Below are 19,116 nucleotides of genomic sequence, written 5' to 3'. Positions count from 1 at the left end.
CAAATCCCTACACACCACTGTAGCCTGTTGCATATTAATAACTTTCCCTTTTGTTGTCACTTCCTGACGCCCTTAGTCTAGGCCAGGGATGGGGAACCCTTCTTCTGCCAAGTTTCTCAAACTTGGGTCCCCAGCTGTTGCTAGCCTACAACTCCCATCATCCATAGCTCACGGGACCAGCAGTGAGGGATGATGGGAGTTGTAATCCAGCAGCTAGAGAACCATGTCTGAGAAATTCTGAGAACTGTTGTTGTTTTTTATAATAATTTTTATTGGTTTTTTAACACATATTTAACACAAACAATACACAATACAAAAACAAACAAACACATAGACAAGTATAGTTTCGAAACCTTCTTTTCTTAAACCCTGTTTCATTTCATTATAAATCATCTCCCAGAAGGCCTTAATCCTTGGGCAAGTCCACCAAAGGTGAAAGAATGTACCTTCAGTTTCTTTACATTTCCAACATTTATTATCAGGCAGATGGTAAATCTTTGCAAGCTTGACTGGTGTCATGTACCACCTGTAGATCATTTTCATAATATTCTCTCTTAAGGCATTACATGTCGTAAACTTTATAGAGAAATTCTGAGAACTGTTGAGGACCACATCTTGGTAGCTTGGTTGGACTGAAGCTGGTGGTGGGTGGTTCCAGAGTCAAAAATGTCTCTCTTTCATACACCTCCCTTTCTTTCTCTCTCCCCCTCCCTCCCCATTTGCCACCCACATCTGCATGCACACTTGTGTGATTTAGCATTTAATCCTGAGTTCCCCAATGCTGTGTCCATAGTCACCACAACTCCCTCAGACACACACCTTGGCACTTGTCAAGGCCCACTAATCCTCCCAGTTGGTGTGGTTGTTTTTTAATTGAGGTGGTTTTGCTATTGGGGGTTTTTGGTGGGAGGCTTTGCTTATTTTGAGGGGTAGTGTTGCCTGCTTTTTCATCTGTACTTTGACCTTGCTTGGGGGGGGGGTCTGTATTTGAGCATCACCAGCTTTTTTCCTGTGAAATGGACATATTGTGGTGCCCACAATGAGGTGCTGGTACTCATACATTGGTAAAAGTGCCAGCATAAAAAAGCTACTGCAGACTGCAAAAGAAGTGGTGCTGTCGGTGCAGACACACCCAAGAAAGCCCTGGAAAATCTCCAGAAACTTTTTATTATCCCAGCTTGCTTTTGATTGGTTATTGTTATGCTATTTAAGAATTTTTAAATCTGCTGCTATTTTAGAGAGAGAGAGAGAGAGAGAAGAGAGAGCGATAAAGATTTACACTTTGGAACTTTCATGCTGCTTTGCATTGGTCTGTTGTAACCTGCCTTCAGATTGTGGGGGTATACCTCCCCTCTAAGGGATGCGGGTGGCGCTGCAGTCTTAACCACAGAACCTAGGGCTTGACCCGGAAGCTGTACGCCAGCTCCCTCGGCCAGTAAAGCGACATGAGCGCTGCAACCCCAGAGTCGTGCGGTAAAGAGACCCCGACTGTTAGGTCCAGTCGCGCACGACTCTGGGGTTGTGGCGCTCATCTCGCTTTACTGGCCATGGGAGCCGGCGTACAGCTTCCAGATCATGTGGCCAGCATGACTAAGCTGCTTCTGGCGATCCAGAACAGCGCATGGAAATGCCGTTTACCTTCCCGCCGGAGCAGTACCTATTTATCTACTTGGACTTTGACGTGCTTTCGTTGGCAGGAGCAGGGACCGAGCAACGGGAGCTCACCCCGTCACGGGGATTCGAACCACCGACCTTCTGATCGGCAAGTCCTAGGCTCTGTGGTTTAACCTACAGTGCCACTCGCGTCCCTTTACCTTACTTCCCCTCTAAAAAGCATGCTAGAAATCCAATGATAATAATAGCAACAATTTTGCATGCCTTCTCAGAGCAAAACCTAAGAGGTGTTCTGCAATCTGTGTATGCCAAATCAGAGTCTTTGCCCCCCTCTCCAACCTTTTGACACAAAAGTATAACTTTGGATTCCCTGTCTTTGGTGGCAATGTGATCTCCCATCTGCTGGATGAAGCTATCTCAACCACAGCCAAAGACTGATTTGTCATACAGATCCCTCTTTAGCATTGGGGGACGGGGGGGGGGGTTTCAAACAAGAATTGCAAGTACCGGTATCTCTTCCTTCAAATTTCCAAGCATAGAGCCTATAATGTTTATGCTGTAAGCAGCAGCAACTCCTCCTCCACCAATCCTAGCATTGCTCTATTCTTTAAAAACAATAACAATAAAAAATGCAGGCTTTTCATCTCTGAGAACAATAAAGATCTACATGGAGCTATTGATCTATCGTTCCCCCTTTATGGCTCTCATTCCAAATCAGCAAAATCCCTTTTTGCTTATTGAAAAGGCTGGGGTTGGGGTTTTCTTCTTCTCCATCCTGTTATTTTATAAGCTTTCCTTAGGGGCAACAGATCAGCGTCAGGAAACAGAAAGTCAAGATCATTTGCCCAAGCCAGAGAGTGTTATTAAAGCCTCGGCACTGCATCAGAGGAATTCTGCTTTCTTCTTCTAAACCAGTATTTCCATAGCTATTAAAGCTGAAAAGAAAATGGTTCTGTTTTAAAATGCTCGTGATGAGCTTTCATTGAATGGAGACTGCAAGCATGCACAGGGCAGGCAAAATGTTTTCAGATTTTCTTGTTCATTTTGAAGTTCCTTCAAAGCCTCAAGAGATGAAGGAAGACATCCACCAACATGGCTTTTTTCCCCAGATTGTGTCAGGGTTCGAGCAAGCTTAGCAGATCCTGAATCCAAGGTGCTCCATGCAGGGATTTATCCTGTGTTCCACCACCAAGCTCTCTGGTCTGAGAAGAGACCTACCAGAATAACAGCCAGACTTACCAATGAAGGTTCTCAAGAGCTACAGGGCACATGGCACTGCTTAACCCCTAAAAATCTATTTGTGAAGCTTGCTCCCTGGTCTGAACAACACAGGACTTTACTGTTCCCTGTTACAGACTGTCCAGTTCAGTCCCACTCATCACAGCAGCTGCGTCTGACAGGTTCTAGAAAGTGGCAGCTATTATATGGGCTTCCATATAATACAGTGCTATGTAGTTTAGCTAATATATAGAACTATAGAGATGGAAGGGACTCCTGAGGATCATTAGTCCAACCCCCAACTTTTCTAGTAGAATAATAACCAAAGCAGATTGCAATCAATTACTACATACTACTTACTGCTTTTGAATTATGGTGCTGGAGGAGACTCTTGAGAGTCCCATGGACTGCAAGAAGATCAAACCTCTCCATTCATTCTTAAGGAAATGAGCCCTGAGTGCTCACTGGAAGGACAGATCCTGAAGCTGAGGCTCCAATACTTTGGCCACCTCATGAGAAGAGAAGACTCCCTGGAAAAGACCCTGATGTTGGGAAAGATGGAGGGCACAAGGAGAAGGGGACGAGATGGTGGCACAGTGTTCTCGAAGCTCCCAGCATGAGTTTGACCAAACTGCGGGAGGCAGTGGAAGACAGGAGTGCCTGGCGTGCTCTGGTCCAGGGGGTCACAAAGAGTCGGACACAACTAAACAACAACAACTACATAAACTAGCATATTTTTGCATACCATTTAGGGACTTACTAAAATTAGACATCTGGAAATGCTTTTGATTAATGAATTGATTACAATATAGCAAAGCAAAATGATAAAATTCTAGGGTTGCATAGCCAACAAAGGCAAGACTTCTGCAACTGAACTAACCATCCTCCTCTCTGCACTCTCCCCAAACCTGCTCTGTAGAGTCAGGGAAACCCCAGGACAGATTTGGAGGGCACAAACTGGAGGGAGAGAAAGGGGAATTCCATCACAGAAGCAGCAATCCTTGCAAGAATGGAACAATAGCAATAATTAAAACAGGAGGGCAGTGACAATAACACTTTGGAAAACATCATCATATTATATATCCTCTCTCAGGATCCTGTAAACAGTGCATGCTCCAAATCCACCCTCTTTTCTGGAGGCAGTTCTGTTGGCCATTTTGCTTCAAACTTAATTGAGTTTTGGGGAACAAACATAAGACGACCTCTTCTTCTGGAAACCAATGTAAATGTCCTAAACTAGTCATGTTTTATTCATTGCAGAGTTCCACCCTTTCCTATTATCTGTCCATTGTTTGCCTGATACATTTTACAACTGTGTGCATTAATTGCAAAAATGTAGCTCTTTGGCTACAGGTATGTTTGTCGGCCAATATGGGGCAATCTATGTTTGGTTGCATGGCTATTTCAGCAAAGAAGCATTTTCCTTCAAGAAAGCTTATAGCACTTGAACCACACCTGAAGTTCCCTCAGAGGAAGGGGACAGGTTGGCAAACATCAAACCTGTTACTGGTTGTGGTTGAGATCCTTCCATCAGTCTGGAGACCCAGCTGCACGGCCAGTCCATCGAAGCCTGTCTGCTCACTAGCAATAGGTGCAATGTGTGGCTCTCTAACAGCCTCACAACATGCAATTGCAAATGAAACACCTCCTCCAAACCCTTGCATCTTCAGTTTCAGGAGTGGACCTTTGCAAATCATCATACTTGCTCAGCTGAAATAACATCAGAGGCCTAGCCTTGTTGAAGCAATACTGCAGCTGCAATTGGAGCTGTTCGTGCTACTGATTACAGCACCTGCTGCAGCGTTGTGATTTTGCTGCCTCAAGCCACCTTATCCCAAACTACAGCTTCACCCTGGTTGACCCTCATCAACAGCTTCACTGAAGATACTGCCAAATAACTGAGTTGACACCATAGCATACTGCCAGGCAGAATCTGTAGTCTGCATGAACTCTGGTATTGGAAAGTACACACACACAAACGTGTGTGTGTGTTTAGAGAGCAAACACATACACAAACAGGCTTACAGTCCATCTGTAATACTATCACTAAATAACAATAACTTAAATAATTACAAAATCTAAAGGTGTCATCTAAATTATCAAGAAAAAAAATTAATTGATCAAAGCAATTATTCAAAAAATGCATCAATCATATACACTAAAAATGGTTAGAGGGAGGAGAGAGTTGAGAGATTCATACTAACAAGCAGCAGAGTTAAGCACTATGGCAATTGCTCCAAGCACATTTAAACTTGAGTAAATTTGCATCTGCCCTAGTCCACCTTTAAATAAATGTTCCCCACTAAAATACTTAGGCTGGAATAAATCACAGACACCTAGCTTTACAAATAAGTGAATGTTTTATTCACAGCAAACAAGTCTCCATTTACTAGCAATAAAATGAAGAAGAAAAATGTTCCAAATGGCTTAAAAAGTAAAGTACTTGGTTTTCTTACAAAACGATCAGGCAATCTTTTACAGATGCAGGTTGTAAAATCTCCATTTTTAAAGAGATTTAGTTCACTTGCAGGATCAGCAGAGCTGGGATCCAAAGCCACACGACTCCTGCTTTTATTCTTTCAGGAAGCACAAAGGGGGAAAACTCCAGGAGAGGTCCAGAGAAGGGGCCTTTTCTGAGGGGGCTCCCTGCTTGTGAAATACTCTCCCCCGGGAGGCTTGCTTGGAGCCATCATTATATATCTTTAGGCACCAGGCAAAAATTTCCCTCTATAACCAGGCCTTTGACCTTTGACTATCTGTGGCCTTTTAGAAGTGAGCGGGGTATTTTTAATGTATTTCTCTTTTGGTTTTATTGTTATCTATGTGGGGTTTAATGTCTATTTGTTTAGTTGTAAATTGCTTTTGGCTGCCCTGGGCAATAAAAAGTGACTGACAAATTTAATAAATAAATTAAAAAACAATTCAAATCAATCTTAAAAAATATATATGGGTAAATAACGTTCTCTATTCAGTCTCTGTATGCCACCTATGACTATTTAGCTCTATCCTGTCCTCCTTCAGTTGTCAGAGGGGGAAAATATGTACGAGTTTTCTTTCTTTGCTTCCAGACTCATTCTTCTGCAGTATAGAAAATACTGAAGAATAGGGGCCCTTTACGAGCTGGGATTCATAGCATCTCTTTTGTCTCCTTGACAAGCTTCTTCAGAAAACTTAGGGTGTCTGATGGTTCCCAAGCCTTGCTTGAATAAACTCTGTAGGCTGAAGGCTGTTGACAGAGAGTTGTGCATATTTCAAATTTACCAAAATTAAAAGATGGGAAATGGTGCACAAAGCTCTTGTACATGCAAAGCACAGCAAGCTGTTTGTAAGCATCAGCCAGGCCTCTTATAAATGCGGCATTTAAGCTAAGCTTGATTGGAGGGGAATTTACAAAACGCTCTCAGGAACAGCAGTGATATTAGGGTTATAAATATCTGTTGGTCTCTCATGGGGGGGGCATGGATCCATAGGCAAAGACAAATGTTGCAAGGCACACAAAGAAGCACATTCAAACACTAAATGCTGAAAGCGTACATATTCAAAGTCGAAAACATGAGATCACGATAATATTTTGTGCATTTCAAGAGGCCAAACATTTTCTGGTGCATTTTCATTTCAAAAGCTGACAAATAACAACTTGCTCCATAGTTATAAATGTACCTTTATAATGGTCATCTCTTCCTTTTGAGTTCCTTTTGAGTTCCTTTTGTTGATGATGCTGAGCTCTATTTTCACCAGTGAAAGGATCCAGGAGCAGATGTCTTGATCTTGAAACAGTGTATGGCAACAATGGTTGCGGAGAATCAGATGAAAGCTGTATTCAGACGAGAGAGAAGACAGGCTAGTGAGGAATTCTGATTCTATGGGGAGCTGAATTTACCTGTGATGAATGGAATATTACCAGGGTACCCTTAGACCAGGAATGAGAAATCTGTGGCTCTCCAAATGTTGGACTTCATGTCTCACAATTCCTAACTACTGGCCATGTTGCTCTCTCCCCTTCCCTGCAGAGAAAATGGAACCATGTGATTCTTTAACACACCATTCATATGCATCTTCGTTTTAAAATATAATTCACACATACCATATTCCATACGAGCTTCTTCTGAGCAACAACCAAACATGTACATTGCTAAATGGTTCTCTGAGAGTTCCACCACAAGCTCAGTTCTCAGTTTGTTGCGGTGATATGAATGCCCAAGTATGGCGTGGTGCTCAGCCATTTCAGCCATCTTGCACATTCAGCCCCTGCTAAAAATAATGACCACCTAAGGAAAATAATTGCCCCGAACATTATTGTGAGCTCAGCTGTTATTTGTACTCACATGAGCCCAGGACTTTCAGCCCAAGTCGGCTGTGGCACAAATAGCAAATTGAATAGGAGCAAAGGGCAAATGAGACCAAAAGCAATGAAACAGAAAGAAATGATACCTCGTGATGGTCTTGTAACCTGAAAAGGGGATCTGAAGTTCACAGTCTAATACTATGTAGGTCATCTAATTACTTTTTCCAATTTAATATTTAAAAACAAGGCCTGGACCTCTGTAGTACTGGTGAACAACACCCTACATCACTGTCAGGAATAAAGTAGAGATAGTGTCAGCATCGCCCTAGAGAGCCAGTGCACCAACTGGACTCTTGCACCTCAACCCCGACTGGGCTGGGCGAGCTGGGTAGCACCGCCAGAGACCTCCTTCCCGCAGGAAACGGTCACAGTGCTGTGGACTCACAGCTGAGAGCTGAGAGCACCGGATTCACTGTCTCAATACTTCAGTCGTTGCGCAGCAGAGTTTTGCAGAGTCTTGCAGAGTATAAACCACTCGGAGAGCAGCTCTGTAAAATATCTTCCTTTTATTCTATAACTATAACTATGATACAAAACTATATACAGAGCTAAATATTCTGAGCATAAAGCAATGCTACACTGAGAGTCTGCAGCTGCTCTTAGCAGCAATCTAATCTCTAGGTTCTCTAACACTCTCACTCTCTCCGATACACTGACTGACTGACTCTCTCACACACACACAGATATGTTGCTGGGCAGAATAAGTTAATAGGCAGGACACGCCTCCTCTTCTCTGTGGAGAGTCAGCAGAGATCATCAGGAGATGGTCAGGAGATTCTTGGGTATGGGAGGGGTGAAATCTCCTCAGATAGTTCTATATTTATTTATTTCACAAATTAGGAAATGCTGCCAACCACCCCAATCACTGCCGAATGAGGCTGTGAAAACAATGGCCATTCAATCTAGTTATGCCAGCCAAAGCTAGTTTCCAGCATACAGCTACGCATCCATTGTGGCCAAGGAAGAGAAGCAATTCAAAGTGAGGGTTTTCACCTATAAAGTCTTAAATGGCTCAGGACTGCAATACCTCAAGCACCACCTCTCCCCGTATGAATTGACCCAGACCCTGCAATCAACATCCGAGGCCAATCTATGTGTACCCCCTCCATGAGGAGTCCAGAGGGAGACAACATGAAAAAGGGTCTTTTCTGTGGTGGCTCACCACTCGTTGAACGCTCTCTCCAAGGAAACTCCCCCTGATGCAAGATGCCTTAGGACGGTCATTTTCCTGGGAGATACAGGAGGGACAATATCCCAATGGCCCTTTGTCCCAGTATACTCCGTTGAGAATACTGTAACTTTAATTACGCCCAGGCAGTATACTGTTTCCATACAAGCATGTTCTCTTGCAGCATGTTGACAGAATGCTGGTACAGTAGCCTGCTTGTATTCGATCACAGCTGAACTTTCTTGACTTTCTGGCAAGCACATGCACAAATACAGACACATAGCATAAATCTAAGTCTTAGATCTGCCACTGCAATTTTGCCCACTAACATCCTTCCTATTTTCCCCAAGCCAGGATACAGAAACTCAAACCCAGCCATATGCATTTGGGGGATGAAACAGGAGGAAACCCGAGCTGCCCTTAGGTACTGGGGCCACCTGCAGGGCTACAGTCAGAAGACAACAATCCCATGCTTAGTTTGCTGTTTCAGATTCACACACATGTGGTGCTGCATACGATTGCCAGATGGCCCCGATTTATTTATTTTTTAAAGAAAGGTTAGCTCTTCTTACACAACGCACCCAAAAGCACAAAATAAAACCTGGCCACAGATTTGTAGACACAAATAACTTGGTGTGTGAGAAGGCACCTGCTGTGGCTCACCTGACCATCTCCCAGGCAGTGCCTGTTCAGGTTTTACAGAATAGGAGACTCTTGGTGGCCACTCTTCCCCTTTTCAGAGTCGGCCCCAGCGGCATGTGGTGAATTTTTTCATAGGGGAATAGTTAGGGCCAGTGTCATGACGTCACGACGTTGTGCCCATGAGCATTGCGCCTCCCTCTCTAAGCCAGGCAGAAGCTTCCAGGGCTTTGGAAAGGAGGCTCCAGACTTTAATACTTTAATTTACCGGGAATGTTTAGAAGAGTAGCCTAGTCACCTAGTCCACTGACAGCACACCGCTAGTCAGCCCAATATATTTTGCAGACACGGCCCACCAGTTGAGATCTTCGTAGGAGGTCTGATCCGTGTACCAGCAGTAATAGAAGTTAGTTGGCCTGTTCTTTTCCTCTTCTCAGTGAATAGTGAAAACCATCTTCTTCCTTTGGCCTTTTTAGGATAACTGATTACTTTTGATATGGTGGTGTTTTATCTTCCTGTTCATTTTAAGAAAAAAACTTGCTTCTGTGTTTTAATTCCTACACATCACTTGGCAGGGGTGGGTGGGTAACTGAAATGCAGGTGAAAGACAAATGTTTACTTATTTATCAATGTACCTTGTGCCATCCTTTTGTGAGTTTCCCATGTTCGCTCCACAATGTTGGCTGATATTGTCAGGGAAATACACAAAATATTGAAGCCACTAGGAGTCCACCAATTTTGTGAGCCCCTCCCAGACCCAGGCTATATGGCCTGTAATCACACCCTAGGTCACACCTGATAGGCTAATTCAAACTTTCCCTCTGGAGCCTGATTGGACAACTCCAACGGCCAATCAGATGCTACATTCTAAAACCCTCCCAGCCTATTATTCTAGGATCCAAACGCCAGACATAACTCTTACAAACCTACCAAAGGTCAGAATTGTGTGCTTTTCCATTCTGCAAAAGTTGCACAGGCAGTAAAACTTAGCTTAGTTACACTGGTGGAAGTTCCTAAATCGTTGGTCTAGGAACTCAAAAGTGGCTTGTAAGAGCTATGCGGTCTGAGCTGGAGCAACAACAATAGACTTGATTACCTTCACCCCAAGGTGAAGGGGAGTGAGGTAGCTAAGCCTGGCAGGACAGCTTACTCCATGGCATTAACCCCTTCATGCATTAGACTTAAGCATGTAGGTTATATGAGACTGGTTATCCCAACAGCAAACCCTTTGGAACATGCAGGAGATTTGTAGGAAAAGCAGGGTCCTGCTCAACCTCAACCTTTGGCACAGCCAAAGACAGTGTGAAATATGGCAGTCTCCTCTCCTTCGTCACATTCTCTTCAATTCACAAAAAACTTAGGGGAAGGACAGTTGCTCTACTGTCTACCTGATGAGTGAATTTGTAGAACCCTGGATATTACAACATGGAGTGAATGATCCTAAACTTTTCTGGAAAGATGGGGAGAATGAGTCATGTCATTTTCAGCTGCTACATAGTGGTTTGTGGAAACTGACCTTTGTTCTTGCCCATTTCTTCTTGGGAATCTTACCACCCTCCTACTTTCCTGACATTTCCAAGCTATAACAGTGGAGTCAGAAAGTAAAAATCCCTGGACACATTCACATATGGTCTCCCCGACTGTGAGTCAGAAGTACTGTTATCAGACTTTTTTGAACAAGGCCCCACTGACTCATGACTTTAGCTTCAAGCAGTGGGCTGCTGTTTTCCAACCTCTTTTCCATTTAACACCTGATGCTAAACCTGTAATAGGTGGTGAGCTTCTCCACCAACCTTTGAATTAGGGGAAATGTGTGTGTTTCATCATTATAGGCGAAAACCCCAAAGCACTAATTATTACTAATATCCACTTTTACTTATTTGTCATTGAGTGAAAGGGCAAACATTAAACATGAGCTAAAATTATTGTTTTGACTTTAGGAAGGCTTCCAGGTTCTGCCCTTCGCTGATTAATTTGATGCTAGGGAGACTATCTCTACAAGCTTGTGCCAGTATAATAATATTCCAACAGGAACTAGTCCAGTATTTTCATCAATGGTGAGACAAAAGCTCCTGTTCTTTGGTCCCAACATTTAATATTCAGATGTATACAGCTTTGAACATGAGATTCCATATAGCTATCACAGCTAATAGCCATTGATATGCTTATGGTCAATTAATGTATTGAATTATTTTAAAATATTTTATTTTAAAGCAACACACATTCTGAATTCTTTGAGTTAATTGTGTGAAATACGTTATTTTTACCATACCAGAGCCTATTTGAAATCATATGTATTAAGTGACTGAGACTCATATTATGGGAGATAAATTAAAAAATTAAAAAATTGTCCAGTAGCATCTTAGAGACCAACTAAGTTTGTTCTTGGTGTAAGCTTTCGTGTGCATGATACACTGAAACAGAAGTCACCAGACCCTTATATACAGTGGGAGGGTGGGGTGGGGTTTTTCTCAGAAGGGTAGTAGGAGATGGGTATGGTAAACCTGTTGATGACTGTTATACAAGGGTCTGGTGATTTCTGTTTCAGTGTATCTGAAGAAGTGTGCATGCAGATGAAAGCTTATACCCAGAACAAACTTAGTTGGCCTCTAAGGTGCTACTGGAGAATTTTTTAATTTTTTATTTATTTCGACTGCATCAGACCAATACTGCTACCTACCTGAATCTATTATGGGAGATGCTACTGAAAAATACTAACATTGGTTTTTAATATGCATTTACACATTAATTTTATTTTGTTCATTTCAGAATTGTAGAGTTCACATCCTTTGAAAAAGATTAGCCATAAACTACATTGGGAATAAAGAATACACTCTTTTTATACAGCTACTGTTGTTGTGGTGGTGGCTGTTATCCTTGCAAACGTTTTAGAAAGGTTTGATCCCTCTTCTTGTTATGGTTGCAAAACAAACCTAGTTTCTGATCATGCGAAATCTGTATTTGGATGGATTCCTTGCATGCATTCCCTAAATAGTTTACCCATGTGTCAGGGGCTCAGGAACAGAGGCACAGGGGAGAGAGGAAATGGAGAGCGAAGGGGAAGAATCTGAGGGCAGCGTAGGGGAGTATGACAGTGACCCAAGAGATTCCATGAGCTTCTCCAGCGAATCAGAAGATTCCCAGAAGGAGGCGGCGATGGCCAGGGCAAGGGGGGTCCCAGGGGGTACACACCAGAAACAGGGGACCAGCGGGGACTCCCAAAGCAGCAGCTGGAGATCAGGACCAGCTTCCCCACCAGAGCGTAGTGGGGGGGAAGAGTCCCATGTGTCAGGGCCAGCGTCTCCTCCAGCAGGGAGAGAAGATGAGTCAGGACTGACCACGCCTCTATCGGAGGGGAGGTCGGGTCCAGCTAGCCCCCCCCCGAAGGGGGAAGCAGTGACAGGAGCAGTGTAACGGTCAGGAGGAAGGTTGCCGGCTGGGCGCGCGCGCCAAGTTCGAATGTACAGGTGCGTGGGACAGCAGAAAACCCGGATTGGGAACCAGGTCCTAAAGCCCGCCGGAGGCAGGGGGAAGACTCAGGGGACTCAGCGTCAGAAGAGTCTAGGAAGGGCAAGACCCCAGCTGACAGGCGGAGCCAGAGGAGGAAAGAGCAAAGGAAGAGATGGAGCAAGGCTAGAGTCTTAAACTGGTGTCTGGGGGGAGGAGAGTCAGACGGAGCTTCAGCGGTCTAGAGTTTCAGACGTAGAGCTGCACGCTGCGGCTGTGAAAGTAAAACTGAACTTCAATAAAGACTTTTGTATATAACAACGAAGTGGCGTTGGTCTTTTGTGAGCTGGGACCTCGGGCAGCTCTGACACCATGCTATCCCATTGATCTAGCCTGGTGTGGCACCAGGACCTGAAACTGCAATGCATCATCCAGATTTAATTGATTTAACTTAGCTGAATTTTAGGGTGGCCACCTACAGAGTGAAGACAGGAGTGCCTGGCGTGCTCTGGTCCAGGGGGTCACGAAGAGGCGGACACGACTGAACGACTAAACAACAACAACAACCTACAGAGTGCCAACAAATAAATTGGGTGGAAATATTTGCTTAAAATTTGCATAATCTAATTTTTTTTGGGGGGGGGGATACTAAATAGAAATACAACGCATCTTACCAGGTGGGGAAGACTGTGACCTGTGTGCCTGCTCAGTCCAAGTGCTCACTGCTGATGGGCACTTCAATGACTCTGCTCTCCCTTCTGATGATGCCCATTTATGTTTAAACAGGACTTTGACCAGGCAGCTCTTCAAACTGAGAATAAGATTGGAAGAATAGAGACTCTGCTCTTACAGCCCTTTAAAAAGGCTTGTCATCTGTAAAGTATGGTACAGGACCACCCTGCAAAATGTACATGGGAGTCATTATTATTCCCCTGGTGTGGAGGCAGGCTTCAAACTAGGACCAATCTCCATAGCAAAACAGAAGCTAAAGGACTCAAAACTATGCACTGTTGCTCAGTAAATTGCTACTGGGTCATAAAACACATTCCAGTGGGCATGGATCCCCATCTCGCACTTGAGTGTAGACCGCTGGAGTTCAACTGGTGATAGAAACATTTAGAGTGCATTGATGGGGGAATTTTTATGGCACGATGCTCCAAAGTTCAGTGGCCCTGAGTTTACATTTTCTCTCATACATACTCACAGTCCTTCTGAAGACCTGACTTCAGGTAATGGTATAGCATATTTCAACATTTCAGAAATTCTGCCCTTTTTAGTGGCACAACTAACTTCCAAAATCATAGCTGGAATTTAACTGGCTTTCTAGATTACTTAAGGGTTTGAGAACAACTAGCAATAATAAACCTCTGTACTGATATTGCCCATGTTCAGCAACTGATGCCTGATCAGCAAATTCTTATGCCATCTTATGAATTTTCACCAGAAGTAATTAAAGCTGTCTTCATACAGGATTATGTGATATTGTGTAAACTATAATAGAACTTTCTTTTTAATTACAGCTATATTAGGAATACAGAAGCAGTTGTAAAGCATGGAATGGGGGGGTGTTAATTGTGTGCTAAACAATTGGTGTAATACACATGGCCATCTGGCCCCCTCCTTCTGCACCTGAGCCCAGATCCTGATCATGCCACATACACCCCACAGCTATTTAGAGTGGGGGGGGGGAATGGACTTCCAAATTAGCACCGCGTTTTGCTTGGCCCTGAGTAGAAAAGGGTGCATGCAAAGTGTGCCTTGGGTTAGCAGAGTTCTCCCTCCAATGGAGACTTAAATGTTAATTAGGAACAGACTGCTCCCTGCTGAAATGCAGCTATAGAGAAATGTGCACATACTGAATTTCCACCTGCCAGGCTACAGTCCCTCGGAGGAAGGTGTTATGTGTTGAAGTTCTCACCCTGGCCACCAGGGGTGTTGTCCTGGTCACTGGCCACTCAGGTCCACGTCAGTTAATTTAGGTGGGAAACCCTGGGGTGTTCTTGTTACAATGATGACAGCCGGCTGCCTATAAAAGCAGGCTGGCTGAGCTGTTCAGTGCAGTTCAGTTCCAGCTTACTCTAAAGAACCACTTGGAGAAATCTCTGTGTCGTCTGCCATCTCCACCCACTACTTAATAGAAGGGATGGCAACCCTAGTATGACTCTTCTTGTTCCACCTTATACATGCTTAGTCAGAATAAGGCTCCATCTGCACTATACATTTAAAGCAGTATAAATGCTTAACAGTCATGGCTTCCCCCAAGAAATCCTGGGAAGGGTCATTTGCTAAGGATGCTGAGAGGCCCCTATTCCCCTTACAGAAATCTGTTTCTGGGATATTGGATATAGAAGGCCAGACCAAGCACCCCTGTTGAATGGTCACTTTAAAATATGAAGGTTCATTATTGTTTCACAAGTTGTGTATGTCTTTAAGGGCCAGGGCAGATAACGAGACCCAGTCTTGCAGCTGTGAAACATAGCAGGTGCTGCTAAGTTGAGTTAATTAAGCTGTGTCAGCAATTGGGTGTAGTATATAAGGAGCAGCACCTAGCTCCCTCATCACCCTGGGGGATGGGTTGGTGGTTGGGTTATGTTTGTTGTTGTTATCTTTAGTGTAAAAGGAGTTTTGTCTTTGCTATTAAAATCTTGTTAAAGTTATTTTTTAGTTCCTTGTTATGCATGGTCTCCCCAGCAAGCTCTCTGCAGCGCTACTAACCTGCAAATAGCCAACAATCCCATCTCTTCTGGGAAGAGCTGAGCTATTTTAGTGACACTGTGGAAGCTGTACTATCGCTTCCTCTTCTGAGCATAAATGGAAAACCCTCTATAACCTTTCCAGGGTTTGTTTGTTTTTTTAAAAAAGAGCAATCCTGGTTACTTTGAAAAATGAGTGCAAAATCAAAGCATATAACTTTCACTCTGAGAACTAAATGAGGTGCTCCCCCACCCCTGAAAAATAAAATATGCCGCTGGTTAAGAAATGGGAACACTGAGGGAAGGAAAGGATGAGTGGAACACACTTGCCTAGATCTCTAACCTGTATTAAATTGATTGGCTCCAGAGAAGAAATTGATCTTTTAGTACAAAGCCTCTGACTGTGAGGAATACAGCACTTGCTTCTTTTGGGTGGCTCTGTACATGGGACTGCAACTCCTCTGATTTTATGGATATGCTTCTCATAGTTTTAGAGCCTGTGATTGTATTAACTACTTGAATAAGGTGCATATTTTCCAACATTGCATCAGATGAGCTTTTTGCATGTGTGCAGAAACGACAACTTTCATGAGCATTTAGACTATAAAAGGTAAAGGTAAAGGTACCTCTGACCGTTAAGTCCAGTTATGAACGACTCTGGGGTTGCGGCGCTCATCTCGCTTTAGTGGCCAAGGGAGCTGGTGTTTGTCCACAGACAGCTTCCAGGTCATGTAGCCAGCTTGACGAACCATAGCAGCGCACGGAAACTCCATTTAGCTTCTTGCTGAAGTGGTACCTATTTATCTACTTGCACTTTGACATGCTTTCGAACTGCTAGGTTGGCAGGAGCAGGGACTGAGGAACGGGAGCTCACCCTGTCACGGGGATTCAAACCACAGACCTTCTGATCGGCAAGCCCCAAGAGGCTCAGTGGTTTAGACCACAGCACACGCACACCCCAGACTATGTGGCACCCCAAAGACCTTTGGTTTCCTTTTTAAAATATGCATGGTTAAAACCTATCCCATTGTGCTCTATAAGTCTTTTTGACAGCACAGGACAGCCATATCCGCCTCTGGTATTCTGCTCATACTGCTTGCATTTTTAGTTTCAAGTGAGAGGCAATTACATCACGCGAAAAGCTTCCTACATGCTTGATTTCCCCCTTCTAACATCAGCTTGGAGAGGACTGGTGTAAGACCATACTGCCAGTCAGTGTAGACAATATGGAGTTGGGTGGACCAATGGTCTGACTCAGTGTAAGGCAACATCCTGGATTCCTAACCACCACCATCATATGGGTAACTATTATCTCACTGATTAAATCCTCTTCCCCAACGCGAGGATCCCAAAATGTGCACACATGCCTGTCTACCCAGAGTGACTTGCCCAAAGCCACACAATGAGTCTTTGGCAGAAGTGGGGGCTAAGCCAAGGTCTCTCTCATTTAAGTCCAGCTTCACATTCAATGTGATTTTTAGTCACATAGCTAAACTCACCCTAGCTCTCCCTTTCCACCATCTCTTTAATGAGCTTTGTGATTCATATTAAGGCAGGTGTTCAGCCTTGTAGACATGGTTAGTCTCACATGAGAAAGGGAAGATGACTCCCTTTTGCAATGAAGGATTTTGAAATGAGACACGGATCGCCTTTCAGTGTGAAATCACTCCCAGGGAAAGTGCGATATACAGGTAGCTTGTGTACCAAGGAGCTGCTCATGTCCCACATTAAAACTATGACACAGCAGAAAGCATTTCCTGACTCAAGAGAGAAATGTATTGAATTTATTTTTATTTTTATTTTGCTTCTGGACTCTCTCTGCACTAATAATAAGACATGAATCCAGAGCCATCTGTAGAGTTGTCGAGAATGATGATTAAATTTAAGGAGGGTCATTAATATGTCATTTAATAATAAATTGATTTAAACCTGCATATACTTAGTTGTTTTGCTTATTTAAAGGGTTTATAATCCACTTTTGAGACCCATGATTCGCAAAGTGATTACAACACAGTAGAAAGAAAGTAGAAATCCAAGTGCCAAACAATGCAGTGTATCAATACTGCAATGAGTTCATGACACGGACAAGATCTAAAGAGGGAACTTCTTGATTTGTAGCTCAGCCTTCTAACCCTTATGCTCTGACAGTTTTTAGTGTACCAGGCAGAGCTGGATGTTATAGGACATATGCTGAAAACCGGTAAGAACAAAATGGAATTGCCTGAGAGCCCACGAGGACTATCTTACTGATAGAGTGATGAAGCCTGGCCTGGTTTCAGAAAACACTGGTCCACTGTGCAAGACCAAAGGGCCAGCCAGGAGGTCAGGTGGTGCCAGCAGGGCAGAGCCTAAAATAATCCAGCAGGTCACAGGGTCAGAATCCTAGGGTGCACATAGCCCGCACATAGAATCCTAGGGTGGGAAGGGTCCCCAGGGTCATCTAGTCCGACCCCCTTCAATGCAGGAATCTTTTGCCCACCATGGGGCTCGAACCCGCGACCCTGCGGCGAAGAGTCCCTCGTGCGCTCCCTGGTGATTCGATGAAGGGGGTGCGATCCTGCGCCCACGCTTGCTGCCAGCAGATCCCCGTGGAAGCTCAGCGACCCCTCTTGAGGGGGCCATCGGGAGGGAGGGCGGAGGCAGCCGGACGGGATCCCGCGCGCGCACCCGCCGGCCAGGCCGGAGCAGCGCTTGCGGTTGCCATGGCGACGGCTCACGCCGCTATTCGCGCACACCCCTCCTCCCCCCGCCAAGCACCCTCCGTTGCCATGGCGCTGCCTCGACCAATAGGAAGGCGGGACGGGGGGCTGGCTGTCCCTCTCCCCCCCCCCCGCTTCGCCACTCCGGGCGCGAGGGCGAACGGGGAAGGCTTTCCGCGGCGCACTGGAGGCGGAAGTGGGTCGGCCCGAGCCTGGGCCGCGCCCGGAAGTGTGGGCTGAGGGCGCGGGGGTGCGGGGGGGTAGGACTTGGCGGCGGTGGAGCTGGCCGGACCCTCCTGGCAGCGCCTGCCTGCTGGGCCGCCCCGACGCGCAGGCGGGCGAGCGAGGGTTTGCGGGCGCCTGGAGCGGGTCTCGCGAGAGTTCCCTCCCGGGCGGGAGGCGGAGAGAGCGCGGCGCCGTTTCCCCTCCCCCTCCAGGAAGAGCCTGGGCCCGACGCGGGAAGATGGCGGCGGCCGGAGGCGGCGGCAGCGCGGGCTGCGGCGGCTGCCGGGCGGCAGGCGGGCCCGAGCTGTGAGAGCCGAGGCAGGGCCGGCGTGAACGGGCGAGCGGCGGCGGAGGATGAGCTTGCTTTGCGCTCAGTATCTCCGGTGAGGAGGGCGGCGGGGGAGGCCGGGGGTGGGCGAGGGGGCAGCTCCGGGCAGGGCCTTCGTGAGGGGCCACGCTGCTGGCACCTCTTGGGAAGGGCGGGTGCGGGGCCTCCGCCTCTTTCCGCAGGCGCGCCTCCCCTGCCCGTGCCCAGGCCCGGGGAGGCCGGCGGGCATGTGCCGGGGATGCTGTGCCACACAGGAGCCCTTCGAAGGAGGGGGCGGAAGAACATGGCCTCTGGCCGAGGAGCTTTCCCCACATTGTGCCATCCCGCCATCGGCCAGTCTCGGCGGCCAGGTGCCCATGCAACAAAAAGGGCATGTAGCTTTGAAAAAGGAAAGGAAAGGAAATCGTCTTGCCTGCCTAGGTAATGGGTCTATATACAAGGTGAACATGATCGCACACACACACAACGTTAACGGCATCTGCTTGGGATTTTTCCACAATGCCCTCCCGAAACGAAGATTCGGTTAGCAAAAGGTGAGAAGTGGGAGGTGGGCTCCTGCCCGTCTGCCTCCCTGTCCTGCCAGCCACACTGGTGTGCTCGCACCAGCTTCACTCGCCTCCAGAGACATGCCAAGGAATGTGAGAGGAGTTTTTAAAAAGGCATTCTGCATGGAAGTGGGAAGTGGGGTATCTATATATTAGGAGCAATTAAAAATGGTAAGGCATCAAAGGAAAGGGTGT

General features: G+C 45.7%; 2 protein-coding genes and 1 long non-coding RNA gene across 5 annotated transcripts in view; 1 reads left to right on the top strand and 2 right to left on the bottom strand.

Annotated features, from left to right (window-relative positions):
- Nucleotides 1–5,175: 5,175 nt before the first annotated feature.
- Nucleotides 5,176–7,424, bottom strand: LOC310708660. Of its 2 annotated transcripts, XR_014527130.1 has the most exons (4): nucleotides 6,917–7,424; nucleotides 6,734–6,831; nucleotides 6,493–6,646; nucleotides 5,176–6,058 (listed from the first exon to the last, which is right to left on the bottom strand). It is a non-coding gene; the product is annotated as an uncharacterized lncRNA (long non-coding RNA). The 2 variants fall into 2 exon arrangements; XR_014527131.1 differs by having other exon boundaries at nucleotides 5,220–6,058; nucleotides 6,493–6,831.
- Nucleotides 7,425–7,666: 242 nt separating this feature from the next.
- The window catches only part of DARS2 (aspartyl-tRNA synthetase 2, mitochondrial), a 1,012,941-nt gene continuing 1,001,491 nt past the window's right edge, over nucleotides 7,667–19,116 (bottom strand). Inside the window, exon 20 of the mRNA XM_083507139.1 lies at nucleotides 7,667–7,977. The gene's annotated coding sequence lies outside the window, so the exon portion shown is untranslated. The remainder of the gene's footprint in view (nucleotides 7,978–19,116) is intronic.
- The window catches only part of SMG7 (SMG7 nonsense mediated mRNA decay factor), a 67,629-nt gene continuing 66,776 nt past the window's right edge, over nucleotides 18,264–19,116 (top strand). For both annotated transcript variants that reach the window (XM_083507056.1, XM_083507055.1), the window contains exon 1: nucleotides 18,264–18,431. In XM_083507056.1, the coding sequence (XP_083363182.1) occupies nucleotides 18,403–18,431 (29 nt within the window). In that variant the 5' untranslated portion in view covers nucleotides 18,264–18,402. The remainder of the gene's footprint in view (nucleotides 18,432–19,116) is intronic.

The sequence above is a fragment of the Podarcis liolepis genome (genome assembly GCF_965112155.1).
Source record: "Podarcis liolepis genome assembly, chromosome: 6".
Classification (NCBI taxonomy): Eukaryota; Metazoa; Chordata; class Lepidosauria; order Squamata; family Lacertidae; genus Podarcis; species Podarcis liolepis.
This window is presented reverse-complemented; position numbering and strand designations above follow the sequence as displayed.